The sequence below is a fragment of the Chaetodon auriga genome, chromosome 20 (assembly GCF_051107435.1).
Source record: "Chaetodon auriga isolate fChaAug3 chromosome 20, fChaAug3.hap1, whole genome shotgun sequence".
NCBI classification, from domain to species: domain Eukaryota; kingdom Metazoa; phylum Chordata; class Actinopteri; order Chaetodontiformes; family Chaetodontidae; genus Chaetodon; species Chaetodon auriga.
The window spans coordinates 6,769,491-6,791,456 of NC_135093.1; the positions used below are offsets into that span (position 1 = coordinate 6,769,491).

The window sequence follows — 21,966 nt, forward strand, 5'->3', positions numbered from 1 at the left end:
CTTAACCTCTAGACCACCAGAGTGACACTCAGACAGAGTGTTCTTCAGGCGTTCTTCAGTAGAACAAAGAAAAAATGTGTTTTAAAAGCCTTTACTATGTGTAGTTCGGCCAGTTTTGCCCTCACTAGGTCAACAACAGGTCAAATTGATTAAACCTGGTCCATTAAAGGCAATCCACCATTTCTATAAGCAGGCGTCATGGCAATATCTATTGATGGGGTTTTATGTTGATGATTGATGTTAGCATTGTCATTGCAAGCATGTTAGTATGCTGAGAAGAGCATTTAGGACCACTCTGTCTAAGTACACAGCTTCATAGAGCTGCTAGCATGGTGGTCATCTTGTCAGGATTTTGATGTTGTGATAAGGTATGGGACGGCGTGGTGCTGCAGTGGACAGCGCTGTCACCACTCAGGAATGGAAGACCATTTTAACCATTAATATGCCTTTAACGTGCCTTCTCTCCTTGCCCAACCTTGGAGCTCTGAGGAACGTTTTTTTCTTTCCAATGACCAATTTTTAGACTCACTTGCACCATAACCTCCCCGAGACTCCCTGCATTTGAAATTCATCGAGCCCTTTTCCTCTGCTTCTGTTTGTTTGCCACTCAAGTTGGTGTTTAAATCACTCTGTGTTCTGAAAGGGATGTTAAGACAGAATGTTTTGTATCAACCACCTTAAGTGAAAAATTCAACTGCATGGAATATAAAAGATTGCTCATCTTGACCCTCTTTGAAAAGATCATTTGCAATGTAGATATTGGTGAGAGGCCAGCTATGTGTTTTAGAAGGTGCTACTTGTGGATTTATTAAGTAATTTCTTCCGTCTGATATAACGGTGTCCATTAGTGATCTGGGGTGTATGGAGAGCGGGGGTTAATAAATGTCTGTGAAAAGCACATTGGCTGCTAAGTGGCAACATTTGCTCTGAGAGCGAGATCAGACTGCAAGCTTGTACATCATGCCTTCAGCAGCACCCGCCCATCCACAAACAGATTGCCTTTAAGAAAGCCCAAGCCTATCCCACACCCTACACTCAGCCCCTGACTACCCCACTGAGCAGAGGGATAAATCATAAGGGCCATGGTCCCAGGGAGTCTCTATCCTCGGAGAGAATATGGCTTTAAAGATGATGAGCACTGATACGTGGCAAACACAGACTCCCGTGATCTCTATCTGACTTGTGAGGGATGGCAGGAGTGGATGATTTATCGGTTCCAATACAAAGAGACATAGAGATAACTGGTGCAAGAGATGAAACAGATGGTCAAGGACTCCAAAGGAGGGGAAGCACCAGTGTGGGTCACAAGCAAGTCTTAACCCTCAAGTCTCAAGCAAGTCCCAAGTTAAGAGTCAAGTCGAGTCCCTGCTATAAGTTAAGCAAGACGAGTCGTCATTACCCGGGTCGAACAAGTCACGTCAAGTCAAGTGTTAAGAGACAGCGCTCACGAAAAGTTGAGTTTTATTTCAACGTTACCAAAAACTGTTGCAGCCTGCTCACACCTTACCAATCTTACTGATATTTGACATTTTGTGGCTATCAGTAACAGCCATTTAGTCATGAGCATGCAACTCTGTTAGCTTGTAACATGCCTGCATAGCTTAACTGGTTGTATGGACCTGAATCATCCCTCAGATTGTCTTTTACATTAACAATATGTCTTCTCAATAATGCATGATAGATTTGAATCCAAGTCTAACATAACTAGAATTAGAATAACTAGACTTCTAGCGATAACATTAACTAGAAGTCTGACTTCTAGCTAATGTGTAGCCTCATTGGTTGCCCTCTGCTGGTCTGCCACATCCTAGTATGTTGCCAGGTTTGGTGCATTACACTCATCATGTGCATCTTCACTTGTTAATATCTAGAAAAATGCTAAATATTTAACAAAAAAAAGAAGTGAGTCATCTATTTTAAGTCAAGTCTCAAGTTATAATTCTCAAGTCAAAGTCAAATGGAGTCTTATCAGTGTCGTTCAAGCAAGTCTCAAGTCTTCACATTTGCGACTCGAGTTCCCCACCTCCGTTAAGCACATGTATGATAATCTGATGCTTCTTAAATGTGAGGGACTTTCCACTTTCTTAAAACTGTTTCTTACTTTAATCATTTCATTCAGGGTATATTGAGATTGAGCGTGTTTCAGGAAGCAGGCCAAACATATGGCTGTGCTGGCTAAAACATCCTGGACTTTCTCATTGTTAGTTTTTATTTATCCATGCCGTAATAGGGGTTTTCTGTTGTTTTACCATACTGTTTGTTGCCTGTTGGTGATTATAGAGCTGGCTTCAACGGCAAGCATTGTCTTTAGTGTTAAGAGGGCAACAGAGATTCAGTACAAGTGAAGAAATCCTGACAAACAGGACTATACAGGAGACTGACAGAAACAGAGAATAAGATAGCAAAAGAAGGCGAGAAAGGTCCGTGCTGATCATTTATACCAATGTGAAAAATGTGGTTTAGAGGTACATAAGAGATTTTCTCCATGTACCTCAATTTTTTTTATCTGATCAAAATGTCCCATTTCATTTGTTTAAAATACTATATCCCTACCCCGCCTAACACAGCAAGAGATGTCAGAGCTGCAAGGGAAAACATCTGTACTAAATGAAGACAGATGGGGTTTGCAAGGGAGGTGGTTAAACATGGTAATCCCACGGGTGATTGAAAAAGTGAAGATGGTGACGGATATTTTCAAAAATTGTCACTTGCAATCAGAGGAGCGGGAGGTCATGATAATGGCGAGAGACAATACACCAAGACGTGGGAATATGAAGTCTGATTTGTTGTGCTTGGTTGCATGCAAGTGAGCTCACCTCAGCATATTACGCTCAGGCGCCGAGGTGTGCTGCTGCCACTTTGATAAGCTGCGATGTGCCCTGCTTGAGGGTCTAAAGATAAAGAGGCTTGCTGGCAGAGTGCCCCTGGATGATGAGAGTCAGATGTGGTAGGGAAGGCTAGAGAGATATGATGGCTAGCTGACAGGAGCAGCACGTCAACAACACAAGTTCCTCCAGATCTCTCTTATTTCACAAGACGGACATTTGGCTGTCCGAGATGTCAAACCTGAGCACAGCATGCAGTGGTATTTGAGTGTCCTATCATCCATGGTTGGAACAGAACGCTGAGGCAAAACATGACATGTGCAGTGCGCTAATACATATGGAAAGAGCAGTCGGATGCCAGCCTAAACTGAATTGTAGAGTTTGAGCACGGAGGTTCATTTTTGATCTTTGGAAACAGTGTCGTGGACGGTGAGGAGAATCTAATCACAAAGCTCCATTATTCACTTTTCATCTTGATCCACACCTGAGCCGACTCCATTTGCTTAATGAAGACTGTGAGGTGCGGTTGAAAGCTCTGAGGCTGGTAAGCTGGCCTTTGTTCTTAATTTTTCTTCTCCATATAAATTGTGAAAGAGCGCTGCAGCCTTTCTTTACCTTAATACTCTGATATTGAAGCAGCAGTGGGTAGAGGAGGGTGATTTTTTTTTTGTTCTTGTTTGCCATTTATGTCAAGTTGAAGCTTTCAAGCTGAATATATTGATTGAAGATGTCTTTTATTTATATCCACTGCATTGGAGAAACCAGTATTTTTCATTTTCCAGGTGATTTTTACAGAGACAATGAAAAGAAAGTGGTGTGAAATATGTGTAAATTCACACCTACAGCACTAACACATTAAATTCTACTCCAGAACGGCGAAGCTCTTCCCTGAGTTGATTGAACATAGTGTTCATGTGTGTGTATCTCCTCCCCAGTGGCTTCCTAGAGACTTGGTTATCACCATAGGGTGCATTTAGAGCACACTTGCCCATCCTGGCTTATCTATGGAGGAGGCAGATAAGAGCGGAGAGGATCCAGGCTGCCAGGCCAGCAAGGATAAAGAGGCTCAGGTTGAAAGCGGGCCACAATGTGAAGGCAGAACACTTAGCCAGCAGGATAGTATAGTATCCGCGTGTGTGTGAGTGGAAAGACTGAGCTCGTGTGCGTGTGTGTGTGTGTGTGTGTGTGTGTGTGTGTGTGTGTGTGTGTGTGCAGGTGAGACAGACCCTAGCTCGTTATGCACAGCACGAGAGCAGCATCTCCTGCATGGCCAGGGGCTGTAGTTCTGTCGGTTTGGAAGAGATCTCCATACTCTCTCTTTCACTTGTTTTTTTATATATATTTTAAGATTTTCTTTCCAATATTGAATATTGTTGTTATTTATTCACTTTTTAAGCCATTTTATTTTTAGCCATGCTATAGCTTATGGCAGCGGTCAAAATCTTAATTTGCCTACGATTGCCTTGCCATTGTCAACATGTTAGCATGTAGCACAAAGCACTTCCTAAGTAAGCTGTTTAAATGGCCGTGCATTTTTCTACCTGTTAAAAAGAGGTCGGGCTGTGACGATGTTTGACCACAACAAAAAAAATAAATGTACGCAAAAAAGGTTGCCTCAATTTGGACCTAAGCTCAGTGGCCCATACTCCACTGTGTAAGTGTGCTGGTAGCGTCAATGAGAATACTTATCATTTCACATGCTCTTTTAATTTTGCAAAGAAAAGCAAGGGGGTGCAAGTGTATTATACTGTGTACTACCAGCAGGGCAGGCAGCATTGTCCAAAAACAGTGATTTATTAGTTAATAAGCTGGTTCCTTTGGAGGTCCAAAGTGTAGCTGATTGCTTTGTGCTTGCTTTCGTCTCTGCCACCTTTTGTGTAGAGTGTAGTTCAGGTGAAAAGCCATGTTGAGTGGCCACCTGCTAAATTTAGGCTGCCCTTTCCAGAAAGCTGCGGTTAAGTGTGTCCTCCTAAAGTTCTTCTTCTTCTCTCTCTCCTCCTCGTCCCTCTTCATGCCTTCCTTTATCGCTGCATCCATTATGTGTCCATCCTCTGTTCCCTCTCCCATTTCCTCCCCTTTTTTCCCCCCTTATCTCTTTCCCCCATATCCCTTTTCCTACTCCCTGTACACTCCCTTTCACTCACCTCTTGCAGCATAAACGCCATGCCCAGACTACAACCAAGTATGTGGAGCTGATCATTGTGGCTGACAATAGAGAGGTAAGCAGAGGGCACACAGTCTCGACCTCTTCATCCTCCGCTGCTGAATCCCACAGGATTGATATACTGAGTTACCCCTCGAGACATAGATAAAATGGCTCCACCGCTCCCTTTGTTGTCCCCTCTGATGTGTCCACATACTCATCTGTTTCACTACCCAGCTCCAGGGTTGGACCACTTGACTCACAAATTGGGCATCATGTGTTCTCTGAATTATCTCAAATCTCAGACTTAAGATCTTAAAGAGAGCAGAGAGAAGTAATTGTTCCTTGCTGACATACAGGTCAATGTCACACGCTTTAGAGCCACAGAAATGGAATATATGCTGGCTATACTGTAAGACAAAGTGGTTGAGGTTATCTCTTAAGCCTGAACTCCACTGAGGAGCTCTTTGATGATAGCAACTGCAGCTGAAGCGCCAGCAGAATTAACATGACAGCGATTGTAGCACAGCTCCTGGACACCCTGTGGAGATATTTCCAGAGCTGACACAGTCTTATTATGTCCTAAATAATGTCTTTGATGATACTAAACATTCAAGAGGGTGGATCACCTCTTTGTGTCCTTGCTTTATTCTCTCCACTGCTGTTGTTCAGTTTCAGAAGCAAGGCAAGGACATGGAGAAGGTCAAGCAGCGGCTGGCTGAGATCGCCAATTACGTGGACAAGGTAACAATCAAATCAACAGAGGGAATGTTGTGCAGGAATGTGATTTATTGGAGGTCACTTCAAGCCTTTTGAGAATTAACCGACCTGCAAGCAGAGGCTGATTGGATTATGAATGGATGATCAATTCCATAACTCGACTGAGAAATGTTGTGAGGAGGCCGCCGTAATAAAACGTGTCGTGGGTGGCGGTTTAATAAAAAAGAAGCAAAAGATGATTTAATCGTATGGGAAGTCGTACATTGATTAATGTTTAAGGATTTGTTCGGACCCCTTGTCATTTTCAAGCGACAGCTGTGAAGCAGTTGTGTTTTTAAGAGGTGGTATACAGTGAAGAGGGTAACAGAAATGTTAGGAGAGACCTTAACCTGAACCCACATCTCTCTCTCTCTCTCTCTACCTCCCCTTCCTCCCCTCAACCTTCAGTTCTACAGGGCTTTGAATATCCGTGTGGCTCTGGTGGGCCTGGAGGTGTGGAGTGATGTGGACAAGTGTCCCATCACCCAGGACCCCTTCACCACCTTGCATGAGTTCCTAGACTGGAGGAAGGTCAAGCTGCTGCCTCAGAAGCCTCATGACAATGCCCAGCTAGTCAGGTGGATCTGTTATTGTAGCAAACACATGTAATACTAGTGTTCCAAAAGTCCTGTCACTGTTTGAAAGGTATGATTTTATTCCAAAAAGATTGAGAGCACAAAATTATGGAAAATTACATGGTAGTTATAGCGTGGTTTTATCCATTCCAAGCAAAATCAAATATGATGTTTTGTAGCATGACTGCTATTTCCTTTAGCCCAAAGGTACCCTGCAGTGTGGATTTTTTGATAACCAACGTACATGATTGTGTTTCACCAACACAAATTTAATTTGCTACCTCATCAAACATTTGCAAAACTTTTCTGAATCAGTGTTAACTGTGTGCATGCTGTGAAAGTCCCCAGACATGCTAACAAAATGCTGACTGCTGACAAAATGTTAACAAAACACACCTGTTTCTTTAAAAAAATGACAAAATGTGCAAGATTTATTATCCAATACAGATGTAGATACAAAAATGTACTTATTTACTTATAGCATAAAGGCTAACCGTATTCATTTACAGAGGCTATTAGAGTCTAACAAAAAGATGCTCTCACATTGTTCATTTGCTGTTGAACGCTGGATGCTAAAAACACAATACTAACAAAATAATCATCATTTCATTGCTGACAAAATAATCAGTATTTGGTCCTAAAATGACAAACAGAAAGAAGATCTTGATGATGTACTGACCTCTATTTTCTCTCCTTTAGTGGGGTCTATTTCCAGGGCACCACCATTGGTATGGCACCCATCATGAGTATGTGTACGGCAGAGCAGTCGGGAGGAATCGTCATGGTACGTGAACTTATTTCAATCAGGACAGACAAGTGACAAGTAAAGATAATTGTTTATCGTAACGGATGATGTGTGATAATTAAGTCTTATCAGAAGGTCTTCGGCGCTTAGACTCTACAGGGAGATTTTTTAATTGAGGGGTGTCTGCCCCGAGCAGCAGCAAGATAAACCCCCCACGGAGTCCAGACACTGGTGGTGGTGGTGGTGGTTGATGACTTTGCTGACACATGAAATGATGAAGCTGAAGAATCTGCGAAGGCTGGATGGTGACAGGGAGATGGAGGGGCGTGCAGAACAGCAGCACTGAACTTTCGCTGCAGCTTCATGTGTCCATCCATCCGAAAGCAAAGGAGTACAAGCTATATTCGATATGTTGGCTTCCAGAAAGGAGACCAGACTTATTTGATCCTTTTCTTCCTGCTCTCTCTGCCCTCCACTCTTTGCCTTGTTCTCTGCCTCCCTCCCGTCTGACATAATACCCTCATATTTCTCCCCTGAGTGTCTTGTGTAAGGGTTGAGCTCAGGATTCCAGAGTTGATATTAACTCGCATTAACTTCAGGGCACACACATCATTGAGTCTTTTTCCAGGAAAGCCAAGGGTATAGCAGAGCACCCTCCACTGATAAATCAGTGCGTATTGAAAACCGTTGCTTCTTAATGAGGTGCAGCAAATGAGTGAATTTAAGCACACCGCGTATAGCAGTCTGGATGAAAACATAGAGGCATGTCGTAAATGATCCCCCATTACAGAACTGCAACCCTATACTGTGTGCACAAGTCATGTTGTATTAGCGCAAGTCATGCTATTATTTTATAGTCTATGTCTCGGAGTGGCTGTTTGTCTTGTGGCCTGGCCGGCTAGTCGCAGGGTTTACAGCTAGTCCCCAGATGGTTCTTCACTCTTGTCCTCCCAGATGGTAAAGTGGGGACTTGGACATTATGATAGAGCTCTACAAACACACATACATCAGGTCAGAGACATAAATGATTAGTTTCCAACCGCAGACTCTTCTACTGGGCAAATCACGACCCTGTTGTCTCAGTTGTCTCCCTTCGTTTACAGAGTACCTTTGAACTCATTAGCCAACTTCCCCCATGGGTCTCATTGTTATTTTTCTAGGCCGTTAAATCTTGAGCATTCATTCTTAACCCATCTGGAATCTCTATTTACCAGTGCTGAATGTTACAATAATTTCATCGGTGTGGCGAAACACAGCACAGACAGCGGCATTCAGTGCCCTCTTGAGCACTTCAGCTTCATCAGGTTGTTTTTTTTTCCTGGAAGCAGAATCAGGCGGGAGGTTTTTTGCATGAATCCAGGCTGCACAGTTGGATGGCAGCAAGTACTGACAGCCGATGGCCGTTACTTTCAAAAACCCCCAGCAGAGCAGTTCATCAGTCTGAGCTCGACTTGCACAGCACTACTGAATAATGCACAGGGATGGAAGACTCTAGAGGCAAGGTGCTGTGATGCACAGCTCTGCAGCCACGAAGAGCTGATAGCTGCAGCAGCTATATTATTTATCCAGCCTCTTCATGTGCGCATGTTTTACACACCTTGCAGGAAACATCAGCGCCTCAGCCAGCAGCAACTTTCACTCTGTGTCACTGTGGCTTCGTCTTCACAGTGCATCATCATGCATTTGTGTTATCTTTTCCCGATTTTCAAGCTGTCCTTTTCAAAGTGTTTCTCCGTCTTTCACCGTATTTGCTAGTTTTGCTCAGAGGAGGATCGTGTCTTTATTTGTGCGGATGAAGCAGCGCATCTGGCTCTGTCAGAGTTTGCAGAGCAAGCTGAAGGTGACAGCCTGCAGTCTGCTGTTTCATTTCTCACTTCAGTGCCACAACGTTGAGCAGAGGAAACGCTCTGATAAGCAGAGATCCAACAACATTGTTTGTTTAAGCTTGGCAATATGCAATTACACTCACTTGTTTTGAGTAATGTTTCTCCAGTGGGTCCTGTGGGGAAAAACAATTTGGCTAGTATTACATTTTTTATTATTTGTTATTTTCCTCAGAGTATTTAATCAGAGACATCTGTTTTTAATTAGCTATTGTTTGCTGCAACAGAACTGTAAACTGAACAAATTCTATTATGGGACATTGCTTCAAGCATCATGTCTAGCCTAGAAATATCCTAGATGAATCAGACTGAAGACTGAAGGGACAGAAGTAAAGAGTTTTACATTAAATATTGGCACGATGAATCAGCACATTCAGTTTCCACATGATTGATGGTTGATTTTTGGTTTTTGCAGGACCACTCCGACAACCCACTGGGGGCTGCGGTCACTCTGGCCCACGAGCTGGGACACAACTTTGGGATGAACCATGACACCCCTGAAAGGGGGTGTGGCTGCAGGGTGACAGTGGACCGTGGAGGCTGCATCATGACTCCCTCCACAGGGTGAGTCACAGTGTTGAGCTAAACAATTAAGAGTCAATAGATCTTCAAGATAGCTGAGTTGGTTTTTTTTTCGGCCTTCGGACATACACTAGCATTCACTCACTCCTCTGAAGCTTTACAAATGACATCTTAACTCGCATCATTGTGATGTCAAACCATCATTAAGTTTGCATTTAGTCCCTTATTAAACACAGCGAGTGTAGCTTAAAAAAGCCCAGATTGTGATCATATATAAACATTATTCAACATGCTCGCCATTTGTAATTTATTGTCTGTCGAGCGGTGAGCAAATAACGCTGTTGAACTGTTGGGCCGTTGGGTTTATGGCAGATTCAACAGCTGTGTTAATGCCCTCAGGCAATATGAGTCATTCTGAACGGGAAGCCAATGGTTCAGTGGCAGTGCATGGCCGAAGCAGTGCAGTTTTACATCTCCTGACACAACGGAGCTCATCTCCAACTAAGTGAAAGAGTACAGAAAGCGTCTATTGCACACGTGGAACACAAACTATGCTCCTGCAGCCAGCGTCTGTGAGAGACATTCTGCATTTGATGTATTGTGCAAACAAAAAATAAGTCTACAAATTGTGCTGCATCTAACAACAGATTGAGACAGAGGTGTAATTTATTGAATATTTGCTCACTATGGATCGTAATGTCTAACATCTTGTAGCAGGCTGAGCCAAGGGATAGGGATGTTTTGGGTGGAAACATCGGGTATCAGTTCCAGCCCAAGGTCTAGTGGTCTGTGGGAGCCTCAGATTGGTGTTTATGCTGGAAACATCCCTTTGTATTTGGTTTGGACCAGACCCATGAAAAACAGGGTAACACTATTCTTGATTATAGACTCATAAATCAACACAGCAGTAAGATGTAGATTTATATTTAACTCTGATTGAGGGTATCCCTGGTCAAGGACTTTGTCCTAAAATTGGCAACAAGATGAAAACATAAAAAGGTCCAAGAAATGCTTTCCGTCTTCTCCGTCTCTTTGCCTCTCCACTTTTCTTCCTTTTTCACAGCCAGTTAGAGTGATTCTATTCTTTGACACGCATGCAAGTTTAATGTTGGAAAATCTCTCTGCAGCTTCGAATGAATAGTTAAATACCTTTGAAAACTGTCTATTATACAGTTTTAATGTACCGAACACTTATCACCTCTGCCTTAAAATATCTGAATCTGTCGTGTGTAGCAGTGACGAACCTCTTTGAATGTGAAGAAATGCAGTTTGTGCCAAACATAGGCTGGGGAGAAATAAAATAATACATGAATATTTATTTATTCCAGCTGACAAAAGAAAGAAATGATCTAGTCCTTCCTTTCAAAATAATCCCCTCTACACTTCCTTATTGCTCCATATTGCTGCTCTGCTATTTAATCCAGGATTAAGGAAGCAGTACATTTAAATAAGGATGTTTAGGAACTCTGTCTTCCCTCATTCTACTTCCTCAGTTAATTCCAGGTCAGCACCATATACTCTGCCTGAGGCGGTACTTCATCTCCCGTGGGTCCAGCTCAAGCCCCTCGCATTTCCATGCTGTAAAATGCCATGTGGCCACACACACGGGCTCTGCTGCAATCACCTGAATGTTGTTCATCACCCGGCTGTTACAGTTATTGTTTATAGCATTGACTTCCATGTTTTTCTGGGCAGACGACCAGCTCTTTTCAAAGCACAATGTGATTATAGTGCCTCTTCACAAGGCCAGGACTTAGATGAGTTGGTACAAAAGCTCCCCTGATTACCAGCCCCTGCATTCAATAACTGAAAGTACTAATTGAAAGAAACTCGCCTGCACTCAGTCGGTGAGCAGTACCTTCTGTTTTTGTTTTTGCTGTTTTGATTGATCTCTCATGTTGATCAAATGGAGCACAGGATTGTCTTCACTGTTGCTGATGTGTGCAGACAGATAACCATCAAGCTCTCCCGGCCTCAGGAGTTGAGCGGAGGGGTTGATGAGATCCAGTTCGTCATTATTATGCTGGGTTGGTGGGTTTCAGGGTATGTGGTGGGGGGCAGTAAAACTACTAGCTGTCCCAGTGCCAGCTGCACATCTGCACAGAGCACTGCTTGTTTCCTGCTCACATTGGTCACGGCCAATTGTCGCGTCCCCCTCTCCATCCATCTCTCCATCCCCCATTAGCTCTAAATGAGAACAGGCTGGTGTCTCTCATCCTTTGAGATTCTAACTCCTTCAGACACACACGCAGGAACACACACGCTGAACAACTGAGCTGCTGCTGGCTACTTCATGGACAGAGGAACATGCATATGTACACAAACATATACATGAGAGATCACCTCTCTCAGAGACCTAAATCTCCACAGGGCTCTGTCCTGGGTCCACTTCTCTTCAGCTCGATTGTGCCGTCACGAGTTTCGATGGTCTGCTTTAAGATGCTATTGCTGTTTTGTTGGCTGGTCTGCTTGCTTACTCCTCAACAAATTGTGCTAAGAAACAGGCACTTGTTTTGAGATATTTAAGGAAAATGAACAAGAACATACAGCCGAGCAGAGACGAAGTTTAAAAAACACAGATGAATTTTCTTCCTGTCATGTTACAAATTGCATTCTGACAGAACCACAATTTCAATTTCACCATTTTGGAAAAATTAGTACTACCCAATTTTTAGATAAACAGCTTTGAGATTGGCACTAAAACACCAGTGTGTAAGCCATCAGTAATGAAAATGTGGCAGCATTTAAACAGCATGGTTTAATTATTTTCTTTCTAATCAGTCATACTTTTGCTATAACCTCCGTGATATATGATATACAGTCACCTGCCATCGAAGTCAGTCAGACAAGCTGAGATGTTGATGGACAGATTCCAGGATGCATTATAAAGACAGGGTTCATTCATTCATGGGTCAGGCCCTAAGTAAGATGATAACTGCAGCAGAGATCACCATCAGACAGAGATTGATATATTTCCCTTGTCATAAAATAATCAGGAATCACAGAAAGTGAGTCACAGTCCAAGGCATGCCATGGAAATGTGACCCGTGCCCCCCTGAAGAGCAGGAACTTTCTAGCATGCCTTGTTTAATTGGGTCCATAGGGAAATCAATGCGAAAATGCTCTTCAGTATCTACAACGTAGGCCAGACTGCCAGGCACCAAAGGCCGCAGCAGATCATATCACCTAATGTCATCACTCAGAGCTCAGGCTCTACATGTACAAAGGAAGCCTTTAAATGAATATTAAATGTGCAGTGAAGCAACTGTGGTTTTGAATTACTTACGCACATATGAAATATTTGTCATCGTCACAGCTGTCACAGTCAGGTTTGAATTAGCTTTAATTCACGTTCATGGCAGCAGATCAAAATGTACTAAAACTGTGATAACCGAATGGAGATAGGGTCAGAATCAGTGTTTGCACATTTTGTGTTTTTTTTTTTCTCTAAAAATGTTCTCAAAGATGGTGGAAAATGTTTTGGCAGATGCGTCACTGGAGAGGGCCGGCAGATCTGATTCGTAGCTTCATCAGACTTTTATGGCTGAAAAGATGTGACATAAACTGGCTACGCAGGATGTGCTGGATGGGTTTCCCGGCGTTCTCTGTGATCTGAACCACAAGGACAGACAGGCTGGGAGGAGAGAGCCCTGCCCAGCTAAATTTGGGTTAAAGGGCTCAGTGCATTTTAATGTGATACTTTGCCTTGAGGGCATTGTAATTACTGGTGGAGTAGGTTTGGATTTATGATCATTGTTTGCAGCAAAATCATGTAGAAACGACCTTCATGAAAGATGTCACTTTTATTACTGAAAGCAGACTGTGCTGCTCCTAATGAATTATATTTAGTAAAGCAACCTTTGACCTCACAGAGATCGTTTGCTTCATTTCTGATTCCAGTATGTAAAAGTTTTTGCGATGTGCATCCTCAACACTTTTATTTAACCACATAATTGTATTGTGTCATCAAGCATTTCGGGAAGTGCAAAGCCCCATAAATTTGTTGAAATGAGATCATTTTGCAGACACAGAGAAATTGTGCAGTTTTGGTTGAGAATTGTCAGAGATTCCTTTTAATCCATATTAAATGTCTGTACTGATGTGCAGCTCTCCACAAATATTTGAGCTACCTGTCACAATTAATCCACCCCCTTGTTGAAGCAGCAGGGCTTTGAGATGTTTGAAAGCCTTCAGCTCTGCAGTATGATCACCGAGTGCGGGCGAATCATCGGGGCCTGTAATTGATCTGGGAATGATTCCTTATCACCAGACCTCCCACGGATCCATTAAAGCCTCGTCTGGCCATCGCTGCAGCTGAGTCGCTCTGATTGCTTTGAGCACTCCATCAACCATCAACTGAAATACCTCTGCAGCTCAGGAACCAACTGTCAAACAACAGAGCACAGAACAGAGAAGAATTGATCCCATAATGGAGCTGGAGCTTGACCAGGCAGAAAACAATGCAGCAGTATGAGGGAAAAAAAAGAGCAGAGGTGAACATGGCTCGTCCAGAGGATGGGACCAATCCCGAAGGTCACAGAGTCAGACTGGCTCTTTTCTTTTGAGGTGGTGGCCCAGACTCTCATGGGATGAGTGGTTGTCGAGAGCGTCTTTAGCTCACCACGAGCTCCAGATGTGCCCACTGTGACCGGCCCTGGCGCTGCTTCACTAGCCCTGCGGACTGCAGCTGCTAAATGCCATCCACTGTAATTCATCTGTGCCTCTGCCTTTTTACAGCCATTATTCCTCCTTCCACCCCCAGACCGTTGCAGGGTAGAGCAATTATTTCTGTATTGCCGCTCATAAAGAACAGCTGGATCCTGAGCCGCTCATGTATCTCAGAGATGCAAACGGAAAAAAAAAAAAAGCAGGGATGTGAGTGTTTGTCATGGATTGCATGGGCTGAACTGAAGAGCAGGGCTGACTTCATGGAAATTGAATGAATGCAGCGAAAGAGGGGGTGCAACTTGAGCAAGCAATTTTGGCTCAGGCTTTGGGGGCAAAGAGGAAATCAACAACAGCAGTTGCTAAGGAAGTGGCCTGCCTGTTGAACAGCAGCCTTGACAGCTGTTCATCATAGCGAGATCCCCTGAGGTGCTCAGAGAGGAGGAGGGGAAAAAGAGGGTGCAATAATGGCTGTTATTACAGCTTTCCTTATTGCTCTTTCCTGTTGCCATTTCATGTCATTATAATCCACTCTGATCTTTTGCTTTAATCCAGAGTGTCTAGAGATCTGCTTCGAAGTACCCCGTTTCACCTAACACAACCTCTGGATAGTATTGATGTTAGAGAGCAGTGTGTTTTTTTCGGGGGGGGTCAGCAGCAGGGGCTGATGTAAGCCGCCTCCACACATGATGGAAATCAGAGGCAAGCTGAGAATGAGGTCATGTCAAAACATTCACCAAGTGCCATGACATATTTAGAGCCGTATTAGATGTGAAGCTCAATCAGAGAAACGCGCAGTTTGAGAGAGTTGTCGACGTTGAGCTACATAGAAATGCCTCCTTCTCGGAAATGGAGGAACTCCAGGGAGAAAGTGGTTGTTTTACGGCTTCTGTATCAGTGCAGCCAACGGGTCTGAGTTCAAGGTTAGGCTTTATAACTGAAAACAAACCGACACTCGTACACTCCTATAAACACCTCAGTGAGCTGCATGTATTGATCTGCCGCGGACTATACGACTGTGTTACCTCTTGATGCCACAGCAGCTCGGGCTGTTTATGACTTGGCCCTTATGACTCTGAAATTGACACATTTTATATAAAGACTGCCTCGCAGTTGTTTGCCTCCTTCAGCCAGAAAAGTTCCAGTTTACATCCTTGTCTGTCAAGACTCGTTTAGTGTATGCAGTAAAGATGCAAAACAAGGTACTAAGCGTTATCACTGTATTGACATGTATGATTCCAGTGACTCATTTCCAGTGAGAAACATGCTGTCTTCACAGTGAGGTTGACCTTTGACCTTTTGGATAACAAAATGCATCACATCATGAAATTGTTTTGTTGTAATTACCGTATACTTTCTTGAGTTACGGTCAAACGTGTCTTGTCTTTGTGGATTGCACCGGTTGGACTTCTAAGTTGACCTGGATCTCCCACATATTGTCTCATACCTGCACTCGTCTGTGCATGCAAAGACAGGTTTGGATTATAAGTGTGACAGAAGTGTGAATATTATGTCCAGATTCACCCAGTCTGGCCTTGTTAAACTGGACTTTATGGTGTGGGTGGAGGTAATAAAAACCTCATATGTTGCTTTTTTATCAAGAGTCACGCAGAGAACAAGATACAATCTGCACGTATTCATGCACCCTTCACACACACACACACACGCACACACTGTCGTCTGAGGCACTATATTATCACAGAAAAGCTCAATAAAGCCATGTGAGGTCTGTAACAAAGCTTTTGGCAGACAGAGCCCTGGGCTGTGTGCTTTCCCCACAGAGCAGACCACCCTCTCTGTGCGCTCCAAAAACAATATTAAAAACACACCGTCCCCCGTTTCTCCCAAATTTATGGGTGTTGCAAGTCTTGCGAAGGAAACGCTTTTTTGTTCGAGTTTTTACGATCCCCTGTCTCGTAAAACATGTCTTATCAGATCTCCCTCTCTCCGTGGAGGGAGAAGTCACTGGGGCCCTGTGCCGTTCGCATGCTGATGGAGCTTCGGAGAGGTTGTTGAGCTCTAGTGGTTAATTGATTTTCTGATTAGCAGCAATTAGCACTGATTACTTCAGAGTGAAGAGGACCCTTCTGCAGGCCCTCTGTCATCTTCCTCCTCCCTCTCCGTTTGTGTGGCTCACAGATCATTTCTTTCACAGGTATCCCTTCCCCACGGTGTTCAGCAGCTGCAGCAAGAAGGACCTGACGGCCAGCTTTGAGAAAGGCGTCGGGATGTGTCTGTTCAACATGCCTGAGGTCAAGGTGCTCTACGGCGGGCAGAAATGTGGCAACGGCTACGTGGAGGAGGGAGAGGAGTGTGACTGTGGAGAGCTCGAGGTGAGCGTGCAGTGGTCACAGTAAACAAAGGGCTTTCACCTCCAGACCTCCTGCCATCCTTCAGCAGTCGAAAGCGAAATCTCTTTCTAAACTGCGACCCATAAATCATCGTTAATTATGTTTCCCACGTTTGAGCCGTGAAATAAGCAGCTGTGCTTGAGGGGGGTTTCCTGACAGAAGCATGGCACAAACCAACATTTCCCAACAAGTAAAAACAAATACTTCACCTCGACTTCGAGGCTCCAGAAATGAGTGTGAATTTATTCATTCTATGTGCTGAAGAGGTGTTCGGGAGGAAGGTTGTCTGATCGTGCTACAGTTCACTGAGAGGAAACATCGCTGACAGCTTCACCCCGTCAACTGGTGAATTATTTAAATGACTCAACATTGGCATGCACATACATAACGGTGGCCCACGTTGCTAACTGCTGCGACTGTAGGATGATAAAACCATTAATCATGATGCAACTGACAATCAGCAGAGGCCGACAACAAGAGAGTTATGAAATATGAGGGAGACATCTATTATTATTTGGAAGGATGATTTGAATTATATAATAGTCTATGGGAAAGAATGCCTTGTTGTTTTTCACGATTTGTTTACACCTTTATGCCCAGCGAGTCTTTCTGTGAGCCATTCAGACTTCAGTCAGGGTCAGGCTGAAAGTGGCCTTGTCTTTCAAGACAAAGAACTGACATAAGCCCTGTAGGCCGGAGCCAGCAGCAATAATAACACTCTCCACAGAGCCGAGCGGCGTCATGCCAACCCAGGCCAGATCAGAGTGCTCAGACAGCACCTCTCTCCGCCATTAAAAAGCCTCATTAAAAAGCCTGGGTCCTGTTCCTCACAATCACAGGCTACTTCTTTTCAGCGCGACTCCTCCGCCTCCCTTGGCCCCGGGGACCATGGGAAAGGCCCTTAATGGTCTTCAGGCTGAAAGAAGTTCTGGAAGGCCCATCATGTCAGCTGTGTCCCCTGCCAGCTCCATCCATCTACTTCCCCTCCACTCTCACTGCACTCGGCTGTACAGTCTGTTCAGACCGCGGCTTAATGGCGCGAGGGAGAGTGCTGGCCCTCGGGGGTCCGGTCAGCCTGCCTCTGTGTGAGATCATACATGCACATGTGCATGCACATCTTCTGCGCTGAGCCTTGATTGAATGCTAGGGTCCCTCTGTATCAGAGACCGGCTGATTGGTACAGAGCTCATGATAAAGACTAACATGAAACAGATGGGCCTCCAGGGTGAGATTGGAAATGTTACAGGATCCTGTGCCTCCCATCCCTGTAACAGCAAAAGGGGCAATTCAAGACCTTCTGAATATCTTATTTTAGGGTGATTAAATCTTTTTTGCTGTCACATTCAGTTAATACTTTACATGAGGCTTAAAGGCAGCGTTTCACTTCAGCATCACTGATGGGTGTGGTCAGAGGTGGGCTACTGTTGTACCTGCACACTGCAAAAAGTGAAAGCTAAGGGAGATGAAATAGCTTAAATCAAGGCAATATATGCTTGTTTTCTATCTGCAAAGATTTATCTTCTTATCAGGCACTTTTTATGTTTGAGCATTTCACATGACTCAAGCCTTTTTGTCCTTAATTATCTTAACATGACATTTTAACTTCTTACTGCGATTTTGTCACTGGTTCTGGTTAACTAGAATATTCAGAATTTGATCAACACTGACAAGTACAAAACTGCTTTGTCCAATTTCTTTGTATCCAGACAAATGTCCCTGTTTTTAGTCTGGCTGCACTACTTTTAAGAGAACTGTGATTTTGTTTTAAAAATCCTGGCAAGTGACATTTTCCTGTGCTTTGGCAGGTAATTTTGCTTATTTCAAGTAAGATTTCCCCATTTTTATTGATTTTTTTTTTCTCGTTTTTGAGAGCTGAATTTTGTAGTGCAACCAACAGTGATGTCACTGGGTACTGGAGTGCACCTGTGCATCACTGCAACGAGGTGAGAAGTGACACCACTGGAGGTCAGCAAAGACAAAGAGTCTCACAAAGCGTTAAGTCGCTTTTTGAATATGTTTCAAGGTTTTTTCTAAGACAGGAAATCCAGTCTGAAAGGTCGACTGCATGGTTGGCTTAGCATACCTAAGGAATCAGACTGGTTTAAAACTGGATGCATTTTATATTTACATTTCAATAAATAGACTTGACCAGACTGCTGCACTAATATTAAGAAATATGACACCAGTCACTGTGCAGCTTTCTCCGTCCTGCACAGAGGTTGTGTGATTCGTTTGGGGAGAGTCGTATAAACATCTGTTTGCAGTACAACCCGCCAGTGAAGCTCCTCACCCTATCATCCACTTAGGTGAATTAAAAGAACATCCATCTTGAATTTCTGTTTCAAGGTTCACTGGTCATATCAAGTGTTTCTTTACTCGTTTTCTTGTTTGTAGAAGGGAGTTTTTTTTAAGTGTTTTTCTCTTCTCATTTTTCTATTTCCTTCACCATCCACCATGCTTCCAGGGCTCTAAATGAGCTTGTAAGTCCTGTCAGATGGAAACATTGTTGTTTCTAGAAACTAGAAACTGCTGTTTCCTTTCCTTTCCTCTGCCAGCTCGTTTAGTTGCTACAGAAGACAGTCCTTCAAGGGCTGCTTCCCCTCTGATAACAAAGTCTGAGCATTTGCTCTGAGGTGAAATGCGATCTCTTTGTGCAGAGTTAATTCCTCTTTGCTTTTGTTCCTCCTCACTTACATTCAGTTTCTCTGTTTGCCTTCTTTTTCTTTGAAGGAATGTATGAATCCCTGCTGCAATGCTACCACCTGCACCCTGAAGGGGGATGCTGTTTGTGCACACGGACAGTGCTGCCAGGACTGTCAGGTAGGATGTGTACTGAGCCGGCCATGACACAGGTTTTGCACAAGCATCTTGACATAAAGGTATTTCCTCAGATGAACTTTAAATCAGCAGCTGTAACTAAACTCCAGAGCTCTTCAGCTCATTTACTATTTGCCTCAGCTTGACTTTGTCTTTGTCTTAATAACTGCTGCTTGCTGTTAACATTCGAGCGCAGTTGAAGCCAGCAGGCACTCCATGCCGTGAATCCAGTAACTCTTGTGATCTCCCGGAGTTCTGCACCGGTACCAGCCCTCACTGCCCCTCCAACGTCTACCTGCATGACGGCCACGCCTGCCACAACGTGGACGGCTACTGTTATAACGGCATCTGCCAGACTCACGAGCAGCAGTGCATCACACTGTGGGGCCAAGGTATGTGGAAGGCCCCTGTGTTGGCTCACACAAAGGTTCAGCAATGGTCACCTGATTTTGAATGTGTTTCATTGTGTTTTGTAGGCGCAAAGCCAGCTCCGGGCATCTGCTTTCAAAGGGTCAACTCAGCAGGAGACCCCTACGGCAACTGTGGCAAGGACTCCAAAGGCTCCTTTGCCAAATGTGAAGCACGGTAAGACCTGACCTTTCCATAGAAACCAATGAGTGCAGGGAGGCATATCAACTGTGGTTACTCTGTGGAAAGAAACTGTCCTTGATATGAGCGGAGCTGAACACTCTTTTCAACGCTAGAGGCTGGAATGGATGTTAATGGCTACAGCTGAAACAATCAGTTGATTCATCATTTAATTCAAGTCAATAAGAAAGCAAAGACGTCAAATTGGCTGCAGCTGAAATGTGAGAATCTTCTGCATTTCCTCTGTTTGATATCATGGGAAATTGCGTATCTTGGTATATTTAAAGTGTCGGTCAGATAAAACAAGCAATTTAAAGAGGCCACACTGGGTTCTGTCATCTTGGGATGGACCTTCTCCTTAACTTTCTGACATTTATAAACTATTAATCCATAAAATTAAACATTAATGGAAACACTAATTAGTTGCAGCCCTAATTGAAGGTTACAGTCACTTGGCGGCATCCAGCAAGTTACAAAATCTCTCAGGTTATGAACTGAAAAGAGCACAAACAAGCTGCCTGTTCTGCAGCTTCCCTAATTGGACACGAGGAGTGAGAGAGACAAAAAAAATAATTGCATACAGTATACGCACATTTGGGAAAACAGTGACATGTTATTTAATTATCACATTGTTATTCTCCCTGTTGTTTGCTCTGTTTGCAGAGATGCTAAATGTGGCAAAATCCAGTGTCAAGGAGGAGCCAACCGCCCGGTAATTGGTACCAACGCTGTCTCCATAGAAACAAACATCCCCATGCAGGAGGGGGGCAGGATACTGTGCAGGGGTACACATGTCTACCTGGGGGATGACATGCCCGACCCCGGCCTGGTCCTGACGGGGACCAAGTGTGGAGATGGAATGGTGAGAGCAGCACTTTTGACTCCACTACATTTATCTGATGGCTGGATTCTGGAGTCTTTTACAAATGATCAGTTTATAAAATGTGATACCTTGTTATGGATTAAACCACCAAAAAGTATATAAAGTAATAAGAAGTATCATCGGTGGAATCTGTCTGTGAGGCTGTGTGAAGACACAATATAAATATGATTTCCCAAATGCTGGAAAAGAAGAGTGGAAAAAGTGACAGGCCATGACTAAGACCTTCTAAGAAGTTCTTCAGGGTGTGGACTGTCATTGCAGACTCGCACAACCTCAGACACTTAATTGACTTACCATTATTCAGTCTATTTGGCATCTTCCAGTGGTCATCCATTCAGCCATCGGTCACTTCAATGATACAGTTACTCCATTTAGTCTAATTTACTTCTCTGTGAGTCTCCACCCTTAAGGAGGATCCAGCCGCGGCCCTCATCTGTCAGGAGGCCTGGCAGTACTCTCTGTGCCCAATGCTGCCAAGTTCATCTTCACATTCAGCCTGGATATGTTTGGGTGTGGTGCCTTTAAGGAGCCCACAGTCCACATCATATAACTCTTAAAAAGCAGCTTTAATACGTTCTTGAAAAAATACCATTGTTAACGTAATTAGATTTGGTGCTATGCCGTTTTAAAGCTCAAGTGGTTTGTCGGTGGCAAATTAAAAGAAATAGAAGGCTGGATCAGTTGGTCTTCTCCCTTCAAAGATTAAAGGTTTTAGGGTTTTACTGAAGTACTCTTTGAGCTCACACTGTCAATTTTTAATGTCCTTGTCTGCTTCAGATGTGTCTGAATCGTCAGTGCCAGAACGTCAGTGTTTTCGGCGTGCACGACTGCGCAGCCAAGTGCAGCGGTCGAGGGGTGAGTGCTGCGCCGTGTTGTGAAGACCTGACATGATAGCTGTCCATCTCAAACTAGAACCCGCCCAGATCAGCTGTTTGCTTAATATCCCCACCCCCCCACACACACACACACGCACCCAGAAGCTCATTTTGGCCGTAATATGCTGAAAATGGCCAGTGTACAGCAGCTAGGGAGCCGTTACAATGCTTTGCAATCAATCATTCTGGATGCTGAAAGGTTCAATCAATTAGATATAATGGCTTCATTTATGCTCAGCTTTAAGTGCAATTCATCATACTCTCAGGCACTCGTCCTTGTCCCAAAAACTGTGTTGAAATCTGAAGGCCAGGCTTTATTTGGCCGGATCGCTCGG

The 21,966-nt window shown here is 43.9% G+C and overlaps 1 protein-coding gene across 1 annotated transcript in view; it reads left to right on the forward strand.

Moving 5' to 3' along the window:
- Window positions 1-21,966, forward strand: part of adam12a (ADAM metallopeptidase domain 12a) — a 72,387-nt gene that overhangs the window by 42,520 nt on the left and 7,901 nt on the right. Inside the window, exons 7-17 of the mRNA XM_076760773.1 lie at window positions 4,979-5,044; window positions 5,641-5,712; window positions 6,136-6,305; window positions 7,002-7,086; window positions 9,346-9,494; window positions 16,273-16,450; window positions 19,199-19,288; window positions 19,482-19,677; window positions 19,762-19,870; window positions 20,537-20,735; window positions 21,534-21,611. Of these exons, the coding sequence (XP_076616888.1) occupies window positions 4,979-5,044; window positions 5,641-5,712; window positions 6,136-6,305; window positions 7,002-7,086; window positions 9,346-9,494; window positions 16,273-16,450; window positions 19,199-19,288; window positions 19,482-19,677; window positions 19,762-19,870; window positions 20,537-20,735; window positions 21,534-21,611 (1,392 nt within the window). The remainder of the gene's footprint in view (window positions 1-4,978; window positions 5,045-5,640; window positions 5,713-6,135; window positions 6,306-7,001; window positions 7,087-9,345; window positions 9,495-16,272; window positions 16,451-19,198; window positions 19,289-19,481; window positions 19,678-19,761; window positions 19,871-20,536; window positions 20,736-21,533; window positions 21,612-21,966) is intronic.